General features: G+C 47.0%; 1 protein-coding gene across 1 annotated transcript in view; it reads left to right on the top strand.

Moving 5' to 3' along the window:
• Positions 1-21,360, top strand: part of LOC130265600 (uncharacterized) — a 36,875-nt gene extending 15,515 nt beyond the window's left edge. The window contains exons 10-26 of the mRNA XM_056514781.1: positions 414-536; positions 2,273-2,395; positions 4,130-4,252; positions 5,980-6,096; positions 7,840-7,962; positions 11,709-11,843; positions 12,118-12,444; positions 12,870-12,986; positions 13,415-13,511; positions 13,797-13,860; positions 14,555-14,603; positions 15,370-15,482; positions 16,170-16,287; positions 17,123-17,222; positions 17,673-17,869; positions 19,708-19,845; positions 21,164-21,360. Coding sequence (XP_056370756.1) covers positions 414-536; positions 2,273-2,395; positions 4,130-4,252; positions 5,980-6,096; positions 7,840-7,962; positions 11,709-11,843; positions 12,118-12,444; positions 12,870-12,986; positions 13,415-13,511; positions 13,797-13,860; positions 14,555-14,603; positions 15,370-15,482; positions 16,170-16,287; positions 17,123-17,222; positions 17,673-17,869; positions 19,708-19,845; positions 21,164-21,247 — 2,148 coding nt within the window. The 3' untranslated portion in view covers positions 21,248-21,360. The remainder of the gene's footprint in view (positions 1-413; positions 537-2,272; positions 2,396-4,129; positions 4,253-5,979; positions 6,097-7,839; positions 7,963-11,708; positions 11,844-12,117; positions 12,445-12,869; positions 12,987-13,414; positions 13,512-13,796; positions 13,861-14,554; positions 14,604-15,369; positions 15,483-16,169; positions 16,288-17,122; positions 17,223-17,672; positions 17,870-19,707; positions 19,846-21,163) is intronic.
• Positions 21,361-21,574: the final 214 nt, after the last annotated feature.

The raw sequence follows: 21,574 nt of genomic DNA on the forward strand, positions 1-21,574 counted from the left end.
GGAGCACAAGTCCAGTTAGGATGAGCTGAGGGATCTTTAGCCTAGGGAAAGGGAGGCTCGTGATGGACCATCCAGGCACACTTCAATAAATCCGTACGTGACAGTCCTCCCCATGAGGATCATTTCCATGCCAAGCATCCCCTCACTGCATCCAGGTGCTTTAGACACTGGAGTAGGCGACACTTTGATCCTTTGGTTTCTTGAGTTGTTGGTTTGCCAGGAAGAAAAGCCCTGCTCATTTTGTCTTTATAAAATGAGCAATCAGCCCATATAATTTTGTCAGAGTGACTTAGAATCCCGTTGCTGTGACAGTTTATGATTTTTTCATAGTAGAGCAGGTTGTAGACCAGAATATAAAAAAGGGTATACATGATTGGTAATGGCCTCTTCGTCATGCTTCTCTCTGTCCACAGAGTCCAGAACCAACAGAACACTATCCACTGACTCCCTCAGCTCCGGGAGAAGAGGCCAAAGAGGAAGAAATTGAGCGCAAGTCTTCAGCTGTGGAGATACCACAGTCTGAATATTCTGAGGCAGTAAGTGCCAATCCTTTCTGGCTCTGTAGTACAAGACAGAGCTGCAAGATCTTGAGCAGTCAGCACTTGCTTTTGGTGGCTGAGGATGCTGAGGACTGGAGTCCTGTCAGGACTCAGAAATTCCCCCCAGCCTGTGAGAGCTTGATAATTGCTCTGATCTGGCATGATTTGGCCCCAGGTTGCTGGGGTTCTGAGAGTGAGCAACATTAATTGTGAAGTCTCCCCAGCCCCAGGAGGGATCATGTTAAAGACCTGGAGCTCAGCCTTGTTGGATACGTAGGGGACACTGTTTTCTAGAGAGACCTATCTAACTTTACAGACTCGCCAAGAAGCTACAATCACAAAACGGTTGATCAGATCATGCAGGCTCTTTGGGATGCTTTGTCCTCATGTGCTTCTTGGGTGTGTTTACCTGGGAGTATTTCAGAGACACATTGTGGAGTTGCAGCTTGAAGTGAGAGATTTGGTGCCTTTAATGCCAGGTGGTTCTTTTGCCTCTTCAGGCAGAGCTGTCAGTAGCAGAGTGCAGTCTGAGTGCACCTGTGTTTTGAAAAGCTGCAAAGAGATGGTTGTGTTGTCCATAAGTAGCTGAGGACCTATGGAAGACATGTGTGCCAAATGACAAAATTGTCATTGTTCTGAAAGCATTTCTGAGGCAAAACCCAGAGGCTACATGTGTCTCTTGACACTTTCTATTGTGTGGTTTGTCTTGATAACTCCATTTGAAAATGCCATTGGAACCTGGAGAGGAGGAAAAGATGATAGATTTGGACTGATTTCTTGTGTTGCTAAGCACAGAAAAGGCATCGTGGAATTCTCAATGCTTTATTTTAAGTGAAATGTAAACTTGGGCAAAAGGAGCCAGGGTTGCTGGTTAACAGCAGATGAACACAGGGCAGCGTGTGCCCAGGTGTCCAAGAAGGCCAAGGCCATCCTGGCGTGTGTCAGCAATACTGGGCAGCAGGAGTAGGGCAATGAGCTGTGCCCTGTGCTGGGCATCGCTGTGGCCGCTGCTCAAGTCTTGTGTCCAGTTGTGGGAACCTCTCTAGCAGAAAAACATGGAGGGGCTGGAGCATGTTTGGAGAAGGGCAAAGGAGCTGGGAATGGCTGGGAGCACACGCCTGATTTGGATGAGCTCAGGGAGCTTTTACCTGTCGAAATGGAGCCCATGATGGACCATCCAGGCACACTTCCAAAAATGCCTACATGACAGTCCTCCACACTAGGGCCGTTTCCATGCCAAGCATCCCCTCACTGCATCAAGATGCTTTAGTCGCTGGATTAGGTGACATTTGATCATTTCGATTTATTGGGTTGTTGGTTTGCCGGGTGGAGAAGTCATGCTCTTTTTTTCTTTATGAAGCAAGCAAAGGTGCTTTGGCTCAAGATTTCATTTTCCAGCATATTATATGACTCTAATAGAGTTTTATTTTTCCACATCTGCAGAAGCCACAACTGGGTATTCCCTGATTTTCCATTTCACAGGTTTAAAGAACTCAGTGCTCAGTTTTCTGAGAGAAGGTTGCTTGCTGATAGTAGCCAGGTTAGAATGTTGAATTCAGAACCGCATGCAGTTCTGTTGAATCAGCCCATATAATTCAGTCGGAGTGACTTATAATCCCATTGCTGTAAGAGTTTATGATTTTTCCTTAGTAGAGCAGGTTGTAGATCTGAATAAAAATAAGGGTATACTTGATTGGTAATGGCCTCTTCGTTATGCTTCTCTCTGTCCACAGAGTCCAGAACCAACAGAACACTATCCACTGACTCCCTCAGCTCCTGGAGAAGAGGCCAAAGAGGAGGAAATTGAGCGCAAGTCTTCAGCTGTGGTCACACCACAGGCTGAATATTCTGAAGCAGTAAGTGCCAGTCCTTGCTGGTGTTGTCTGTAGTATAAGACAGAGCTTCAAGATTTTGAGCAGTCAGCACTTGCTATTGGTGGCTGAGGATGCTGAGTGCTGGAATCCTTCAGGATGTACCAATTCCCTCCACCCTGGGGGAGCTTGATAATGTGTTTCATTTGGCATGATTGGTCCCATATTCTTGGGCTTCTTATAGAGACCAGCATAAAGCATGAAGTACACCAAGCCCCAGGAGGGATCATGTTAAAGACCTGGAGCTCAGCCTTATTTTCTACATAGAGGTCACTGTGATCTGGAAAGACCTGTCCCATTTCACAGACTAGCCAAGGAGCGACAGGCACATAAAATCTTGATCTCACCACCCAGATTTTTTGGGGTGCTCTGTCCTCTCAAGATTCTTGGGTGTGTTTACCTTGGAGTATTTCAGAGACACATTGTGGACTTGCAATTAAGGTCAGGGATTTGGTGTCTTTATTGCTAGGTCATTCTTTTTTCCTCTTGGGACCGAGCGATACATAGCAGAGTGCAGTCTGAGTGCACCTGTGTTTTGATAAGCTGCAAAGAGATGATTGTGCTGTCCATGAATTCCTGTGGGCCTAGGGATGTCCTGTGTGCCAAATGATGAAAACTGCATAGTTCTGGACCCATTTCTGAGGGAAAACCCAGAGGCTACATGTGTCTCTTGACATTTTCTTTTGTGTGGTCTGACTTGATAACTTCGTTTGAAAATGCCATTGTAGTCTGGAGAGGGGAAAAAGCTGCAGGACTTGGAATGATTTCTTGTATTACTAAGAAGACAAAAGACATTGAGGAATTCTCAATGCTGTGTTTTAAGTCAAATGTTAACTTGGGCAAAAGCAGCAAGGTGTCCCTGTCAACAGCAACTGAACCTGAGGCAGTGTGTGCCCAGGGGGCCAAGAAGGCCAAGGGCATCCTGGCGTGTGTCAGCAATAGTGGGGCAGCAGGAGCAGGGCAGTGAGCTGTGCCCTGTGCTGGGCACCGGTGCAGCTGCTGCTTGAGTGCTGTGTCCAGTTGTGGCCCCTCTGGAGCAGAAAGACATTGAGGGGCTGGAGTGTGTCCCGGGAAGGGCAAGGGAGCTGGAAGTGGTTGGAGCACAAGCCCAGATTGTATGTGCTGAGGTAGGTTCAGTAATGGGGAAAGGGAGGCTCATGATGGACCATCCAGGTACACTTCGATAAATGCCTACATGACTGTCCTCCCCATGAGGGCCATTTCCATGCCAAGCATCCCCTCACTGCATCCAGATGCTTTAGACACTGGAATGCGTGACACATTTATCATTTGTTTTCTTGGGTTGTTGGTTTGCCAGGAGGGAACCTTATGATTATTTTTTCTTTATACAGCATGCCATGGTGCTTTGGCTCATTGCTTTTCCAGCATATTATGAGATTCTAATAGAGTTTTATTTTTCCATGTCTGCAGTAGCAACTGCTGGGTATTGCCTGATTTTCATTTCAGAGCTTTAAAGCACTCAGGGCTCAGTTTTCAGAGAGAAGTTTGCTTGCTGATATTAGCCAGGTTGGAATGTTGAATTCAGAGGCACATGCATTTCTGTTGAACCAGCTCATATAAATTTGTCAGAGTGACTTAGAAGCCCATTGCTGTGACCGTTTGAAATTTTGTCTTAATAGAGCAGGTTGTAGAGCTGAATAAAAATAAGGGTGTAAATGATTGGTAATGACATTCCGTCGCTCTTCTCTCTGTCCACAGAGTCCAAAACCAGCAGCAGACTATGCCCTAACTCTCTCAGCTTCTGGAGAGGAGGCCAAAGAAGAGGAAATTGACCTCAAGCCTTCAGGTGTGGTGACACAACTGTCTGAATATTCTGAGGCGGTGAGTGCCAGTTCTGGCTTGGGCTGTCTTTAGTACAAGACACAGCTGAAAGTTCTTGAGGAACCTGCACATGCTATTGGTGGCTGAGGATGCAGAGTGCTGGAGTCCTGTCAGGACCTAGTGATTCCCCCTAGCCTGTGAGAACGTGATAATGGGCTTTGATCTGGCATGATTTGACCTCGGATTGCTGGGATACTGATTGAGGCCAGCCTGAAGCATGAAGGATACCAAGCCCCCGGAGGGATCATGTCAAAGACCTGGAACTCAGCCTTGTTGGATACACAGGGGACACTGTGGTCTGGAGACTCCTGTCCCACTCCACAGACTGGTCAAGGAGCTACAATCACAAAAAAGGTTGATCTAATGAGACAGGCACTTTGGAGTGGTTTGTCCTCACAAGTTTCTTGGATGTTCTTACACTTACAATGTGGAGCTGCAAATTGAAGTGAGATTTTTGGTGCGTTTATTACCAGGTTGTACTTTTGCCTCTTCAGGCAGAGCAGTCAGCATCAGAGTGCAGTCTGAGTTCGCATGTGTTTTAATAAACTACAAAAGATGATTGTGTTTTCCATGAATCCCTGTAGGTCTGGGGACGTCCTGTGTGCCAAATGACAAAAGCTGCATAGTTCTGGACCCATTTCTGAGGCAAAACTCAGAGGATACACGTGTCTCTTGACACTTTCTATTGTGAGGTCTGCCTTGATAACTCCGGTTGAAAATTATATGGGAGCCTGGAGAGGGGGAAGAGATGAAAGATTTGGACTGCTGTATTGTGTTGCTAAGCATAGGAAAGGTATCGTGGAATTCTCGATGCTTTATTTAATGACAAATGTTAACTTGGGCAAAAGGAGCCAGGGTTGCTGGTTAACAGCAGATGAACATGAGGCAATGTGTGCCCAGGGGGCCAAGAAGGCCAAGGGCATCCTGGCCTCTGTCAGCAATAGTGGGGCAGCAGGGGCAGAGCAGTGAGCTGTGCCCTGTGCTGGGCACCGCTGCGGCCGCTGCTCGAGTGCTGTGTCCAGTTCTGGGCCCTTTGGAGCAGAAAAACATGGAGGGGCTGGAGCTTGTCTGGAGAAGGGCAAGGGAGCTGTGGAGATATGGGAGCATAGTCCCGATATGGAGGAGCTCAGAGAGCTTTTACCTGGGGAAAGGGAGGCTCGTGATGGACCATCCAGGAACTCTTCCATAAATGCCTACATGACAGTCCTCCCCACAAGAGCCGTTGAATGCCAAGCATCTCCTTACTGCATCTAGATGACTTAGTCACTGGAATAGGTGACACTTTTATCCTTTGGATTTTTGGGTTGTTTGTTTGCCAGGAGGAGAAGCCATGCTCATTTTGTCTTTATGCAGATAGCAAAGGTGCTTTTCCTCAAGATTTTCTTTTCCGGCCTATTACTCTAATAGAGTTTAATTTTTCAACGTCTGCATCAGCCACAGATGGTTATTCCCTAATTTTCCATTTCAGAGCTTTAAAGAAATCTGAGCTCAGTTTTCAGAGAGAAGGTTGCTTGCTGGTAGTAGCCAGGGTAGAATGTTGAATTCGAAGCCACATGCAGTTCTGTTAAATCAGCCCATATAATTATGTCGGAGTGACTTGATTTATAATCCCATTGCTGTGATAGTTTATGATTTTGTCTTACTAGATCAGGTTGTAGATCCGAATAGTAAAAAAGGGTATACATGATTGGTAATGGCCTCTTCGTCATGCTTCTCTCTGTCCACAGAGTCCAACAGAACACTATCCACTGACTCCCTCAGCTCCCGGAGAAGAGGCCAAAGAGGAGGAAATTGAGCACAAGTCTTCAGCTGTGGAGACACCACAGTCTGAATATTCTGAGGCAGTAAGTGCCAGTCCTTGCTGGTGTTGTCTGTAGTACAAGACAGAGCTACTAGTTCTTGAGCAGCCAGCACTTGCTTTTGGTGGCTGAGGATGCTGAGTGCTGGAGTCCTTCAGGACCTCACAATTCCCACCAGTCTGTGGGAGCTTGATAATGGGCTATGATCTGGTATGATGTGGTCTCAGGTTGCTGGGCTTCTGAGGGGGAGCAACATTAATTGTGAAGGCTCCCCAGCCCCAGGAGGGATCCTGTCAAAGACCTGGAGCTCAGCCTTGTTAGATACATAGGTGACACTGTGGTCTGGAGAAGCCTGTCCCACTCCACAGACTGGCTAAGGAGCTACAGGCACAAAAATCGTTGATCTGGCTACACAGACTCTTTGGGGTGATTTGTCCCCATAGGCTCCTTGGCTGTGCTTACATGTTCGTATTTCAGAGACACATTGTGGATTTGCAGCTTGAAGTGAGATATTTGGTGCCTTTCTTGCCAGGTCGTTCTTTTACCTCTTTAGGCAGAGCAGTCAGTACCATAGTGCAGTCTGAGTGCACCTGTGTTTTCATAAGCTGTAAAGAGATGATTGTGTTGTCCATGAATCCCTGTGGGTCTAGGGATGTCCTGTGTGCCAAATGACAAAATTGGCATAGTTCTGGACCCATTCCTGAGGCAAAACCCAGATGCTACATGTGTCTCTTGAACTTCCTATTCTGTGGTCAGACTAGATAACTCAATTCACAATTGTCATTGTAGGTAGGAGAGGGGAAAAACCGGAAAGACTTGGACTGCTGTTTCATTTTGCTAAGCAATGGAAAGGCATCTTGGGATTCCTGAAAATGTACTCTAAGTCAAATGTTAACTTGGGCAAAAGAAGCATAGTGTCCTGGTCAAGAGCAGCTAAACATGAATCAGTGTGTCTCCAGATAGCCAAGAAGTCAAGGGCATTCAGTCCTGTGTTAGCAATAGTGGGGCAGCAGGAGCAGGGCAGTGAGCTGTGCCCTGTGCTGGCCATTTCTGTGGCCCACTGCTCGAGTGCTGTGTCCAGTTCTTGGCCCCTTCTGGAGCATAAAGACATTGAGGGGCTGGAGCGTGTCTGGAGAAGGGCAACGGAGCTGGGAAGGGGTGGGAGTGCACACCAGTGTAGATGTACTGAGAGAGTCTTAATCTGGGGGAAAGGGAGGCTCATGATGGGCCATCCAGGCACACTTCCATAAATGCCTACACGACAGTCCCCACCACGAGGGCTGTTCCCATGCCAAGAATCACCTCACTGCATCCAGATGCTTTAGACACTGGAGTAGATGACTCTTTTATCCTTTGGATTGTTGGGTTGTTTGTTTGCCAGGATGAGAGGCCATGCTCATTTTGTCTTTATGCAGCTAGCAAAGGTGCTTTTCCTCAAGATTTTCTTTTTCAGCCTATTATGAGACTCTAATAGAGTTTTATTTTTCCACGTCAGCATCAGCCACAGATGGGTATTCCCTGATTTTCCATTTCGAGGCTTTAAAGAAATCAGAGCTCAGTTTTCAGAGAGAAGGTTGCTTGCGGGTAGTAGCCGGGGTGGAATGTTGAATTCGAAGCCACATGCAGTTCTTATGGATCAGCCAATATAATTTTATCGGAGTGACTTAGAATCCCATTGCTGTAACAGTTTATGATATTTCCTTAGGAGAGCAGGTTGTAGAGCAGAATATAAAAAAGGGTATACATGATTGGTAATGGCCTCTTCGTCATGCTTCTCTCTGTCCACAGAGTCCAGAACCAACAGAACATTATCCACTGACTTCCTCAGCTCCGAGAGAAGAGGCCAAAGAGGAGGAAATTGAGCGCAAGTCTTCAGCTGTGGAGACACCACAGTCTGAATATTCTGAGGCAGTAAGTGCCAGTCCTTGCTGGTGTTGTCTATAGTACAAGACAGAGCTGCAAGTTCCTGAGCAGTCAGCACTTGCTATTGCCGGCTGAGGATGCAGAGTGCTGGAGTTCTGTCAGGACATAACTATTCCCCCCAGCCTCTTGAGAGCTTGATAATTGCTTTGATCTGGCATGATTTGGCCCCAGGTTTCTGGGATTCTGGAAGGAGCAACATTAATTGTGAAGGCTCCCCAGCCCCAGGAGGGATCATGTCAAAAACCTGGAGCTCAGCCTTGTTGGATACATAGGGGACACTGTGGTCTGGAGAGACCTGTCCCACTTCACAGATTGGCCAAGGAGCTATAGGCACAAAACGGTTGATCTGATCACACAGGTTCTTTGGGATGCTTTGTCCTTTTGAGCTTCTTGGGTGTGTTTACCTTGGAGTATTTCAGAGACACATTGTGGACTTGCAGCTTGAAGCCAGGGATTTTTTGTTTTTATTGCCAGGTCATTATTTTTGCTCTTCAGGCAGAGCGGTCAGTAGCAGAGTGCAGTCTGAGTGCACCTGTGTTTTGATAAGATGCAAAGAGATGATTGTGTTGTCCATGAATCCATGTAGGCCTAGGAATGTCCTGTGTGCCAAATGACAAAAACTGCATAGTTCTGAACCCATTTCTGAGGCAAAACCCAGAGGATGCATGTGTCTCTAGTCACTTTCTATTGTGTGGTTTGCCTTGATAACTCTGGTTGAAAATGCCATTTGTCCTGGTTTGAAGGACAGTTGTCTGCTGATAAAGACAGAAGTTTGCCTTTGAAATAGAGACTTTAATTGCACTCCCCCCAAGTATTATAATTGTTTGAATCAAGGACTCTGAGGCAGATATAAGGGGGTAGGAATAACAGCTCTTTTATCATATATCTAACTGTACAAGCAGAAACAACAGCAGTTGTTAAAATTACCAACAAAACAGAACAGATAACTTGGTTCCAGTCCTTTCTTTAGCTGCAGGCACACACTCTCTCTGCCCTCGGTCCCGGTGTTGCAGACAGAACAAAACCTGGCAGCTGCAGAGAGCAGGCGGGAGCAGAGGCAGGAGGGGGCGGCAGCGGCCACGCCGGTCTCGGGTGGGAATGGCTGGAGCGGGCAGCTCCTCGCTCACCATTTGTGTCCGGGTGATTGGCTGTGTCCGCAGAGGCAGGAGCTGGAACAGGGCAGATACAGGGCAGCTGATCACAGACTATCTGGCTCTCCTGCATTCAGCTGTGTGGCTGGAGATGGCGGGTTCTCCTCCGAGCTCGCCAGAAACACAAGTCCTCTATGGAAGCCCAGCTCCCACCTACCCCTTTTGTCTGGTGTCCTCAAAGGCCCTGTGGGTAACCCGGCCAGGTCTATTGGCATGATAATGAGAAAAATTCTTTAAATTAACACAGTAATAGAAAACACTCAACCCCCAACACCATTGCAGCCTGGAGAGGGGGAAAAGCTGAAAGACTTGGACTGCTGTTTTGTGTTGCTAAGAAGAGGAAAGACATCGTGGAATTTTCAATGATTTATTCTAAGTCAAATGTGCAACTTTGTGCCTGCGGTGTTACCGGGGAGAAAAGGAGCCAGGGGTGCTGGTCAACAGCAGTTGAACACGAGGCAATGTGTGCCCAGGGGGCCAAGAAGGCCAAGGGCATCCTGGCGTGTGTCAGCAATAGTGGGGCAGCAGGAGCAGGGCAGTGAGCTGTACCCTGTGCTGGGCACCCCTGCGGCCGCTGCTCGAGTGCTGTGTCCAGTTGTGGCCCCTCTGGAGCAGAAAGACATTGAGGGGCTGGAGTGTGTCCAGGGAAGGGCAAGGGAGCTGGGAATGGGTGGGAGCACAAGCCCAGTGAGGATGTGCTTCAGGAGCTTTAGTCGGGGGAAAGGACATCTCATGAGGGACCTTCTAGGCATACTTCCAGAAATGCCTACATGACAGTGATCCCCACCAGGGCCTTTCCCATGCCAAGCATCCCGTCACTGCATCCAGATGCTTTAGAAACTAGAGTAGATAGCACTTTGATCGTTTTGTTTGTTGGGTTGTTTTTCTGCTGGGAACAGATGTCTTGATTATTTTCTTCCTCTAGGAAGCAAAGGTGATTTTGCTCAACATTTTCCTGCATGCGAAGACATTTTTTGGTTCAGGGATATTAGTGCAGAAGGAGCTGTTCTGATGCCAAGCTGTATGACCTTGCACATCACTTTCCCGTTTACAGAGCCCTTACCTTTTGGCAGCCTTGAGGATCAAAAATTGTCCAATATTGCAATCTGAATTGCATTTGCGAGTTGAGCGGGAAACCAACATTCTTGAATTCCAGCTGGTCCTCTCAGATCAGAGGAGCTGAGAGGGGCTGGGCTTCCTTTCTGATTACAGCCACTTTACCACTGTCAGTGCGGTTGTGACCAAGAGAACTCGTCTGAACACAGATGCACAAAGAGTTCAGTTCCCAGAGCAGTGCTCTGGATCTGATCTCATTCCATAAGGACCTACATGCTCCAGATTCCCCAAAAGTGGGGTTTATTGATGCCACAGGAGAGCACATTCAGGATTGCTATTGATAGGGACATTGGCTGCCGAGTGGTGATGTGTGTAGGAACAGAAAGTAGAGTGAGAGAAATTATATAAGTGAACTCTATCTATTTATCTTTCTATGTTTATATGTATCTATGTATCTCTGTGTCATGTATGTATCTATGTATCTATGTATCTATTTATCTATGTGTCATGTATCTATGTGTCATGTATCTATGTGTCATGTATCTATCTATTGATGTAACATTTCCATATTGATTCCTCCCGGCTCTGGTCAGAGAGAGTTGGAGGTGCAAAACTCACCTAAAGGCATCCCTTCTAGAGACGAGGACAGACACGTTCTGTCAACTGATCCTGAGCAGGCAGAGATGTTTTCCCTCCAGAAATGGTTGATTTTCCCCTCATGGGTGTTTTCCTCCTCCAGCCTCTTCTGCCCTAAAGCCCTCAGTTTATTTAAATTTCTCCCTGTCCCAGTAATGTGGAACAATTCCATGTTTTAGCTGGTGATGAGTGACTCTAGTCATACACACAATACATGATATATGATTTTCTTCATTGGCATCCCTAGGGGTTTTTAAGTTCATTTGTTGTTGGGCTGTTATGAGCATCTCTGTTACCACTGGTCTGAATTCTCAGCTGACAAAAGAGGAAGAATAAACACCTTGGTCCTCCTCCATATACTGGGGTGGCTGTAGAGGCTCTCTGACCTCCATCAGAGGATCTTTACATGCATCCTTATCTCCTGAATGGCCAGGATTTCTAACAAGAGTGTAGATGTCAGAAAGGCAGGAACGGTGGTGCAGGTCTGAAGAGAACATGAACTCCAGAAGTGTCTCTCACAAGGAGTGAGCCCATACTGGAAGCCAGCTGCAGAGCCAGGATGGAGCTGTGGGACAGGGCTGGGTGTCAGTCACAATGAAAAGACAAAGAGGACACAGCAGAAGTGGAGGGAGGCCCTCAGCAGAGCCTTGAGAAATGCCACCCCTTCCCAGGGGTCAGCTGCCTGAGAGGCTGTTGGAGCTTCAGTCCCAGATGGACTCCGATTGTACAGCCAGTGTCACTTTGGAATCTGTGCCTCCCCATGGGCAGAGAATGACCCAGGAGAGCAGCAGCACAGTGCTTTGGGAACATGTGAGCCCATCACTCTTAGAGACTTGGCCCACAAATGTCATATGGAAAGTTGAAACCCATCTTCTCTTGCTTTCTGTGCAGGCCCTTCTAGAGAAAGAGCATGAGCAGATGGCTTTAGAAGAGGTGCCATGCCAGCCTCAGGGAGAGCTGTTCCTAGCCCAGGAGCAGGAAGAGCAGCTCAGGCAGCAGGTGGAAGAACAACAAGAGAATGGCCAGGTAAGCCTGGCTCACCAGGTGACAGAGTGAAGGGCAGGAACAGGGGCATAAAACAGAGCTCTTGGGACTGAGGCCACGAGTCCCAGAGGCACTGAAAGCACAGAGCCTTGTAATCTGCAGAGATCAGCTCTGGGACAAGAGGGTCACAATGGAAGCAGAGGTGGGTAGGGAAGCAAAAAGAAGTGGCAGAATGAATTTGATTTTGAGGCTGAAAGAGGAAAAATCTGAACTTGGTGGCAGCTCCCTCTGACTTGCTCTGCATTTGTATGTACAGAACATCAAGGCAGAGCCACAAGCAGAGCTACCCGAAGCTCGGATTCCCATCATGGCAGTGAAGAGAAAGCACAAGGAGGGCATGAGAGGCAATGAGGAGATGCATCTCCATCCACAGAGAGGCGATCAACAAAAGGTGAGTGCAAGAGTGGCAGACACTAGATTTAAGAAACATTTCTCTGGTTTTTTGCAGAACCTCAAGGACCAGCTGGATGCAGAACTGCAGGAAACTGAGGCTAAGATGAAGGAAAAGGAGAAGAGGCTGGAGGAAGAAATAAAAATTATCAGAGAGAAATGTAATCCTCTGCTTCAGGCTGTAGAAAAGCAAGTGAGTGAAACAAGAATAGCCAGTGCAGTCACCAAACTGATGCTTTCTGCCCTTCTTGCCTTTCCACTGTAGAGCAGCAGGGGTTGGGGTGATGCCTCTGAGTGCCATCCTGCTGCAGGATCTATCACAGCCACTCTGAAGGACATTTCCTGGAGTGCTGAATCTCAAATGTCATCCCTGCACAGTGAGGCTGGTCCTTTGACCTTTTCGCCAGCAGTCATTCAAATTGATTCTCGCTGGCCTGTTACTGCTCTCCCTGTTACTTGAGGTATTTTTACAGTGGTACATGGTGACCCAGATGGAGGATAGAAACAAGCTGCCTGTAGCCCTTGTAATCCTGTTCTCTGCCTTTCCTCACAGTCAATGACTCTTGGCCAACAGGGACAAATTGTAGTCTCTGACTGCTTTGTTCTGTTTGACTTGAGGTGGAAGTGTTGACATCTCACCTGCCAGCCTGCAAATACTTTCAGCAAAAGACTGGAAACAAAAAGCCCAGTAGTCGGCGTGAGGCATGGGAGCGATCCCAATTGGACATGCTGCAGGTTGGTCACATCCTGAAGATGGTGCAAGAAAAGAGATCTCCGTGGGTGGAGGTAGAACATTTGAAAAAGTGTGTCTGCCACCCTTGGAGGGAGAAAGAAATCCTTGGGGAGGAAGTGGAATGGTCATTGTGGTGGTCATCCTTCAGAAAATCCATTAAAATGGAACATGAATCTGGCCATGAACTCGAGTAAAACCAACCTTTGGTTTTCATCCATCCAGTCTGAGAAATGGACATCCAAGTAATTCATTTTAAGAGCTCTGCATGTGGCTGACCGCATCTTCCTAAGGGCTTGCATTTGGAAAGAGATCTCAAAGTAATCTCTTCCAGCCATCTTTCTGACACAAAGTTGTTACTCAGATCTACACAGGCTCTGTTACTGAACCTGCTGCAGCAGCAGCATTGTCTAAAGGAGCCTTTTTTCCCCAGCCTGAGAAGAGGACCCTGGGCAGTTTGTTCATCTCCAGCACTGACCTGGCTGCTGCTCAGCAACACGAGACTGAGGAGGAGTACTTGGAGCTACTGAGTAGGTCTTGTGTATCTCTTGTCTGAGGAACAGTGGGTTGTGTGCATGTGTCAGCATAGCTGTACCAAATGTTCCTCCTCCATTTGGAATCACAGAAACATTTAGGACACCCCACAGGAGCTGCTGTAGAAAATCACTCTGTGTGCTGCAGAGCTGTCTGTCTGGTTGTTGTTGTTGTTACTCAGCCAACCATAAAGGGTTTAGAGACCAGAAAGTGGGGCTGCCTTATCTTCTGGAACCTGAAATCTGCTATAAAGTGAGCATCTTGCATTTTGTTTCCTTCAGAGAAAACAGTGAACATGGAAAATCTTGTGACAAAATACATTGAACTGGAAAACATTGGCAGTGGGTGAGTCCAACCACAGTTACTTCTACACAACCATGGGCCAGGGGATTTGCTGGTAGAATGTCTATCAAGTGTGAAGTCAGACAAACTGAAGACATATTCAGACACTGGAGTTAGATTATCCCAGTTCTCACTACTGGTCAGAATTTGTGAGCGTGGCCAGAAGACATTGTCAAAGACATCTCCATGCTTCCAAGGTCTTGCCTGCAGCAAGGAAGAGGACCTGGAAGATCTCCTTGTCTCTCAAGTGTGTGACAGCTCTGTGTTAATTTCCTTAGCATTTTTTAACATCTCCAAATCATAGAGTCACACTAATGAAAGGAGAAGAATATTGCTTGCCTGAAAGAGCAACCTACCTGCTATGATAGCTGTGAGATAACAGTTCTCAGGAACATTTCTTTCCAAGAGTTTGTTGAAGGAAATACTCCATGGTTAGGGTAAGAACTGCACAGTTTAGAGCCTTCAAGCTGAGATCAAAGAATGAGCTCTCTTTTTGAGCTGAGGAAGTAAACCCCAACACTCCAGGAACAGGCCCAGTGTCCATGCACTTGAGAGGAAAATGCATCATCAGCCTTCTGGCAGACCCCTCCTGGAACCTGCATGTTTTAGGCACTTATAGGAGAGATCTCATGTCTGGGCTGGCTTTCACTCCAAATTCTAAATGGCTTCTCCTTTCTTTGCTTTCTTTTGTTTGTAGGGCTTTTGGAGAGGTTTGTAGAGCATTCGACAATGCCGGAAGAAGAGAGGTAAATGTCAACAGGCCCTGAGGACTCTGCAGCTCTTGAGGGCTTTCCCCTCTGGTGTGAGTTGTGGCTGGAGCTTTGGGTAGAGCTCTGCAGTAAAGGCACAAGAAGCAGAGACTGGTGCCATCCTGCAAATTGCACTTGGGACAGTCTTTGTCCTTCTCGGCTGCCAGAAGGAAGGCAAGGAGGGCAGCGGTTCCTTTGAGAGAAGAACGCGCTCACTCGCTCTCATTTGCTGAAACAAAGGCGGTGCCTTGGACATCTCACTGCTCTTTGGGGCTACAGCTTCAGAGCTTTGTTGTCATTTCTGGCTGCCAGCAAATACTTCTGAATGCTCCTGGTAGTTCCTTAGCCACCTGCAGTGCTGCACTTGGGAACTGCACATAGGGAGAGAACTGCAAGGCGTCCCTAAAAGCCCTAAGCCCTGCTTATAGTCCAGGATGTATCCACTGAGTCCCAAGGCATGGATTACTTCTGAATCCCAGACAGAGCAGCAGAGAGTGTGGTCAGAGCTTTGTGGGTTATAGTTGAGACATCTTTGTTACCAAGTGGACAAAGCAAAATGTCAGTGGCCATGTGTCCTGTAACTGGTTCCCAAAGAAGCAGAGGAATGGGCTGTTGGAATGTCAGTTCCTAATTACTCCAATGTCTAATCACAAGGCACTTTGGCTCAGCTCGGCTGTGTCACTGCAAATTCACTCACTCCATGTGCGCGCTGTGGTCTCCTGCCTCAAACTTTTCAAGTTACTGAGTTTCAGTGTCATTTTAGGTGGCCATAAAGAAAATAAACCTCCATGGACTGAGGATGGAGGAACTAAAAGTCAATGAACTCATGGTCATGAGGAAGAACAGGAGTCCCAACCTGGTCAATTGTTTTGACTGGTGAGTTGTTGTGCTTTTGTCCCATGACTCTTTGTTTACACACTGCAAATATGCAAGGTAAAAACCCAATTTGGTCACTGGCAGAAAAAAGAGCTGGTAATTATTAGTAAATTATTATTGTTCTGCTCATTCTCAGTGGATGGGAAGAGAGTGCATCTTGTCTGCATGAGTCTTCCCTGGCACATGTAGTTTGAAAATTTTTCAAAAACCTGGATCAACTGTATCTTAATAAATCTATTAGTTTGGTTCATGGCTGATTCTGCAATCAATGGCCTCTAAGTTCAATGCCACCTCGTTGTTTTGGGGCTTGATTTATTTCAAGTGTCTTCCTACATGTGGATAAACTAGCAAGGATTTCCCTTGGATTGTCTCGTCTTTTCCATTGCTGTGCATGTCAGGGACACTAGGTGCATTTTTTCCAGAAGCACACGGTGTGATAGGTTTTTGATCTGTTACTAAACTGCATTTTTTTCTTGCTGGCCATCTTACACATCTGTTTTTCACAGATGTGTCATTCTCCTTGAGACAGCACACACTGAAAACACTGCACAGCCTAGAGGGAATGTCTATTCCTTTTAATCTGTCCTTGTCAGAAAGGGACCCGGAAACAAGAATCAACCCTTGTCTTTTCCAAACAGCAACGTTGCTGTGCACATTCATATCCACACTTTTGTTTCCTTCTTTCAGCTACCTTGTGGATCAGGAGCTCTGGCTGGTTATGGAGTACATGGATGGAGGCACTCTGAGTGATGTCATCAGCCAGACCTACCTGTCTGAAGATGAGATGGCAGCTGTCTGTCTGCAGGTCAGGGATCCCACCTGTGCTTCCAAGGGCTTGGGCAGGATTGTCTGGGAAATTGAGGCTCAGAACTGGAGAGATTTCATGTGCCAAGCTTTGTTTCTGTGTTACTGGTACGCTGTGGGAAAGTAAAAGCATCTCATGTGAATTGTCTGCCAGTGCCCCAGAATTCACTCTATTCCTGCACTCTGATCTCCTGCTGTTGTATACTCACTCTGTCTCTTGTATTTGCATTTGCTGTTCTCCATCCTGCCTCTCTAAATGTTTACCTGGAGCCTGTCTGCACTGCATTCCTTGCCTGTAAAAGAAAAGGTGCTGGTGGCAGGACTTGAAATGAATAGCAAAGAAAAAAGAGAGACTCGTTTCTCACAGGTCTCAAAAAGGATAATAGTGCACCCAAAATAATGTTTGCTTCTGAAAGGTGACTAATGTGATGCTTCCAAGTCTATGCTGAGGCCAACAGTAAAATCTTTGTCATGTAGCCTCCCACCCCAAAGCAATCCACTTCACAGCAAAGGGAGGAACATTTTCTTTCTTGGCATACCCTTGTTTGTCCTCTGCATGGAGAACACATCCACTGCAGCAGCAGTCATTCTGCCTGGTTTGCAGGGGACAGCCTACAACAGCAGCTGCTGTTGCTCTTTCAGAAGCTGACATACCTTTCCTTAGAAAGATCCTGCTCTGCTGGTGTTGGAGCAGCAAGCTCTTCCTGTCAATGGCTCTGTGTTCTGCCATTCCTCCCCATTCCCTTGGAAAGAGAATCATTTAGAGCTGTTTCCTTTCCTGTGTGATGAACTCACATCACTGATTTTTGCCTTCCTGTTTCTGTTTTCTTTCCCAGTGCCTACAAGGACTGGATTTTCTTCATGTAAATCATGTGATCCATCAAAATGTGAAAAGCAGCAACATCCTCCTCAGAACTGATGGCTCTGTCAAGCTGGGTCAGTATATCCTTGGTCAGGGCAGTGTTCCAGGGATGTGGGGTGTGGGGTTGCTTTGAGTGAGTGCCAGCTGCCCAGAAATGGTGCTGGTGGGAGTGCAGGGGCTCCTGCTGTAGACTGTGGGCACAGTTGCAATGTGCACAGAGGTATGATGAGGAACCACAAGCAGTCAAGAGTGGTGTTGGTCTGTGTGTGTCCCTTCCAGAGGGAGGGAGATACAATCTAAACCTTCAGGGGAATAAAGGCCACTGATGTGAGCTTGTTTAAAAACCTGGGTTTTTCTGGAAGTGGCCTATTCCTTACTTCCTTGGCTAAAGCCCTAAGGAAACTGAGCATGGACAGTTCTCCAGGAGATTCATCAAGAGCACATTCTTCGAGTGAGAGTGGGGAATTCTTTTGCCTGGTTTCCTAATCTGAGCTGGCTTTCATGGTGTGTTGTTTTCTCCACAGCTGATTTTGATCTATTTGCTCAACTCACCCCTGAAGAGAGTAGACAAAGCTCAGTGGCTCTCACTTCTGGGTGGATGGCACCTGAAGTCATGGCAGGTCAACCATATGGCCCCAAAGTGGACATATGGTCTCTTGGAATTGTGGGCATTGAAATGGTGGAACAAGAAGTTCCTTACTGGAATGAAACTTCTGTCTGGGTAAGAAGCAAATACTTAGTGATGCCACTGTCTTTCTCACCTGTGCCATGTTCTGTGTGCCACTGGATAAAATCCCATTGCCATCTGCTGGCACCACTTCCACCAAGGTTCCCTTCCAAAAACATCCCTGCATTTCAGCACATCAGCATCTGCTGTAGTTTTGGCTGCTTCATAAGGGAAGTGGCAGGTAAGCAGTTCAGCAACCTGCCGTTTTGGCTGCAGCCATGCCTGACATTTCTCATGTGCTTTTTGAACACTGTTGGAGCTCTGTTTCTGAAGGAAAGGTATTTTTCAGTGAAATGGTTAGATATGTGATAAATCTCCTTCAAAATGGAGGTTGAATCTTCTGAGGTGCAATTTTATACAAAAAGTAAGAAAAAGGAAAAAGAAAAATAGATAAAAACAATCACCAAAGCAGTGCCCAAGCAGCTCAGCTTGCTTTTTCCTTTTCTAACCACAGCACATCAATTTTCCTGCATATTGCAGCATATTTTCCTGTGTGTCTTTGAAACTTTCAGTCTTTCAAACAATCTGTTCATTGTTCTGTCATATCCTTGGTTTGCCTGGATAAGCTTAAGATGTGTTTTTCTCCGACTGCAGCTAGAATTGCACACCAAACCCTTGGCTGTTTCTTGGTACTTTACCAAGCTGATGAGCTGCAGTCAGGTGCCTGTGGCTGGAATCCAAGGGGTGTGGTTGATGCCAGTGCTGTGTTCCTTTCCTGCAGGAGCTGGGCCATCCCTGGCTTGCACAATGACAGTGAGGATTTCAGCTCCCCACCATGTCCAGTGGCTGAGCTCAGCTGCAGAGGGACAGGATAAAACCCCCTTTGTGACCTCTGGCGGTGTGGGAGAAGGAAAGAAAGCTGCTATAATTATTTTTACTCAAGCAGAGTGTGTTTGCTGTTTTAGGCTTGGAAATTTTCCTCTGGGTTCAAGAGGATAATAACAAAGTGTCTTTGGTCACCATCTATGTCAATGCTACCAGCACTGAGCTGTTACGATTGTGAAGGACATTTTTATGGAGACCAAGCCAGAGCCTGATGTCATGGAGAACCTTCCAAAACCTCCCATTTCTTGCCTGGCAGTTTCTGCAATGGCACACCATTAATGCATTGACTGGAGTATCCAAATGAGCAGAGGGTTGCCATAGGGATAGCACTTCTCCTTCTTCCCATTTGCCCATGAAAAGATTTCTTTTTGCCACATAAAGAGGCTGAAACTTGCAGACTGCTGGGAAACAGAGCTGCAGATGTTTCCTGTTTGTGTTCCCAAACAGGCATTTTCCTTCCAGTGCATTTGTGCAGGCATCTTAATGTGTCTGTGTTGAATATGAGATTCCAAAGGTTTGTTTCCTTATCTGAGGAATACCTGGTGGATTTCCTTTATTTCTTCCAATTCCCATTGTTTACTGCAACAGGACAAAAAGCTTGATGAGTTTTGGTTTATTGCAACTGTGCTTAAGGGATCAACAATCACTGCAGAGATGCCTTTCATGTAATAATTTTTGGAAATAGAGTTAGTTAATATAGCAAAGACCCTCTTCCAAATAGCCTGTTAAGCTGGTGCAAACCCTCAAAGAACCAAACATGTTTTTGCTGATGTAGTTCCCACTAACTAGGCCAGTCAATGAAATCAGCTGACAAGGCAAGATCCCCTGGATGTTGGAAAAGCTGTGGCTGCTTTGGGATTTGGGGGTTGTGTTGGTACAGGAAAGTCATCTCTGCCTCTCTGCCAGGGCAGAAATTGCCAGTGCAGAGAGGAGGTTAAACGGGATCTGGGAGAGCAGTTACAGATGGGAAAGAAGCAGGTGGAGCCTCGTGTTTCCTTTTTCTCCAGGCTCAACTCCTGACAGGCACAGGAGGGACCCCAAAGCTGCGGCAGCCCAACCTCTTCTCACCTTTGCTGCGGGACTTCCTGAGCTGCTGCCTGCAGACAGACGAGGCACAGCGCTGGTCTGCCAAAGAGCTCCTGCAGGTAAAATGCAAAGGGGCTGCAAGTGAAACAGTGTCCCAGAGATGGGCTCCTCCTCCACTGAAGTCCAGATGAGCCCTCCTCCTCCCCACCTCCAATCTTGGTGCTGTTCAAGTGAAAAGGGTAAGGAATCCTAGACTGGATGGGGCTGGCAGGGAGCTGTGAAGATCATCTGGTCCAAACAGCCTGCAATGAGCTGGGAAATCTTTAAATTAGAGATCAGGTTACTCAGAGCCCTGTCCCACCTGATCTGGGAACGTTCCAGGGATGGGGCACCTACCAACTCTTGGGGCAACTTGTGCCAGTGTTGCACCATGCTCCTAGTAAACAAGTTCTTCCTTAGACCTACTCTAACTTGATCCCCTTTTTTGTTTAAAAATATTAGCCCACATCTTCTTGTAACTGGACATGTTAAAAAAGGTGTCACTCCCTCAGAAGCCACACTGAAGTTTTGGAAAGTGGCAGTAATGCCTTCCTGGGGTCTATTTTTCTCCAGGCTGGATAACTCCAGGTTATCCTCAGCCTGTCCTCAGAGGAGAGGTGCTCTGTCCTCTGACTGTTTCTCTTGCCCAGTTTTGTAATTTGGTGGTGTGTTCAGTTTTATCTAATGGCAAAAGGAGTGAAGTAGAGCAGTGCAGAGTCCAGAGGTGTAAAATGGTGGTGGAAGAACCCAAGGAATCCAGTCCCAGCCAAGGGGTCAGAGATTTGGCTGTGGGAAGGAGGGGCTGTGGCGGGCTCACTGTGAGCCTCTGAGGGGTCCTGGTTTGTGCCCCCCACCCCACTCTTAGAGGTTTCTGCCACACAAACAAGAACAGCTGAGAGGGACTTGTCCCAGCCTCATCTGCTGCCTGGCATGGTCAAGCAGACAGGAACTGCCCCAGGGTTACTGACAGGTTGTGTGGCAGAGAGGGAGCTGCAGGACCCAGTGCCACTCAGCTGTCCCTGCTGGGAAGGAAGGAAGGTGCCATCCAGCACAGGAGGGGCAGGGCATAGAAAGGTAGACACTGCTCTGTCTGCCTGTGGAAATTAGAATGATGCCTGTCTTTCAAAGAGAGGCAGCTCTTTGTGAGTCTTTGGAGTTTCCTGAAAGAAAGAAACACCAAGGAGAGAAAGCGCCATTTCCTGGCAAAAATCTCAGCAAGATGAAGACACTAAGGTAAACAGATTAATGGGATTCTGGGTCAGGTTTGCCTGCGATGGCAAGATTCTGCACATGAATGTTGATGGCAGGTGGTTCCATTGGTCCTCTGATTGAGCCTGTGAAGGACTGAGCTTGGAAAGTCATGATTTATTGTTTGTTGGGTTTTTTTCCTGTGAACAGCATCCGTTTGTAACATCAGCCAAGCCAGCGTCAACACTGGCACCACTCATCATTTCAACGAAGAAGAAGAAGACAAGAATGTAACGATTGTGTCAAGATATTAACTCTGCAATCCTCATAGAGTAGGATTGTAGAAAAGGATTGTGGATTACGATTGTAGAGCAGGATTATAAATAAATAAAGTTTCTCAAACCTCAACTCATTTGGAAGCTTCTCCTCCTTCTGACTCGTTCAGAAAACTCAACATTTCCTTCTGGATTGCCAGTTGTTTTTGAATGGTGCTAAGTCACATTTATGTCTTCTTTGGTATGGTTTCTAAGTGGGAAAGGCTCTTCTTCATTTCTCCTCTCCAGACCACACTGCCTTTGGAGTATGGCCCACTGGCCTTTTTTTGCCCAGCCATGGTGCTTG

This window comes from Oenanthe melanoleuca, chromosome Z (genome assembly GCF_029582105.1).
Source record: "Oenanthe melanoleuca isolate GR-GAL-2019-014 chromosome Z, OMel1.0, whole genome shotgun sequence".
In the NCBI taxonomy this organism is placed as follows: Eukaryota; Metazoa; Chordata; class Aves; order Passeriformes; family Muscicapidae; genus Oenanthe; species Oenanthe melanoleuca.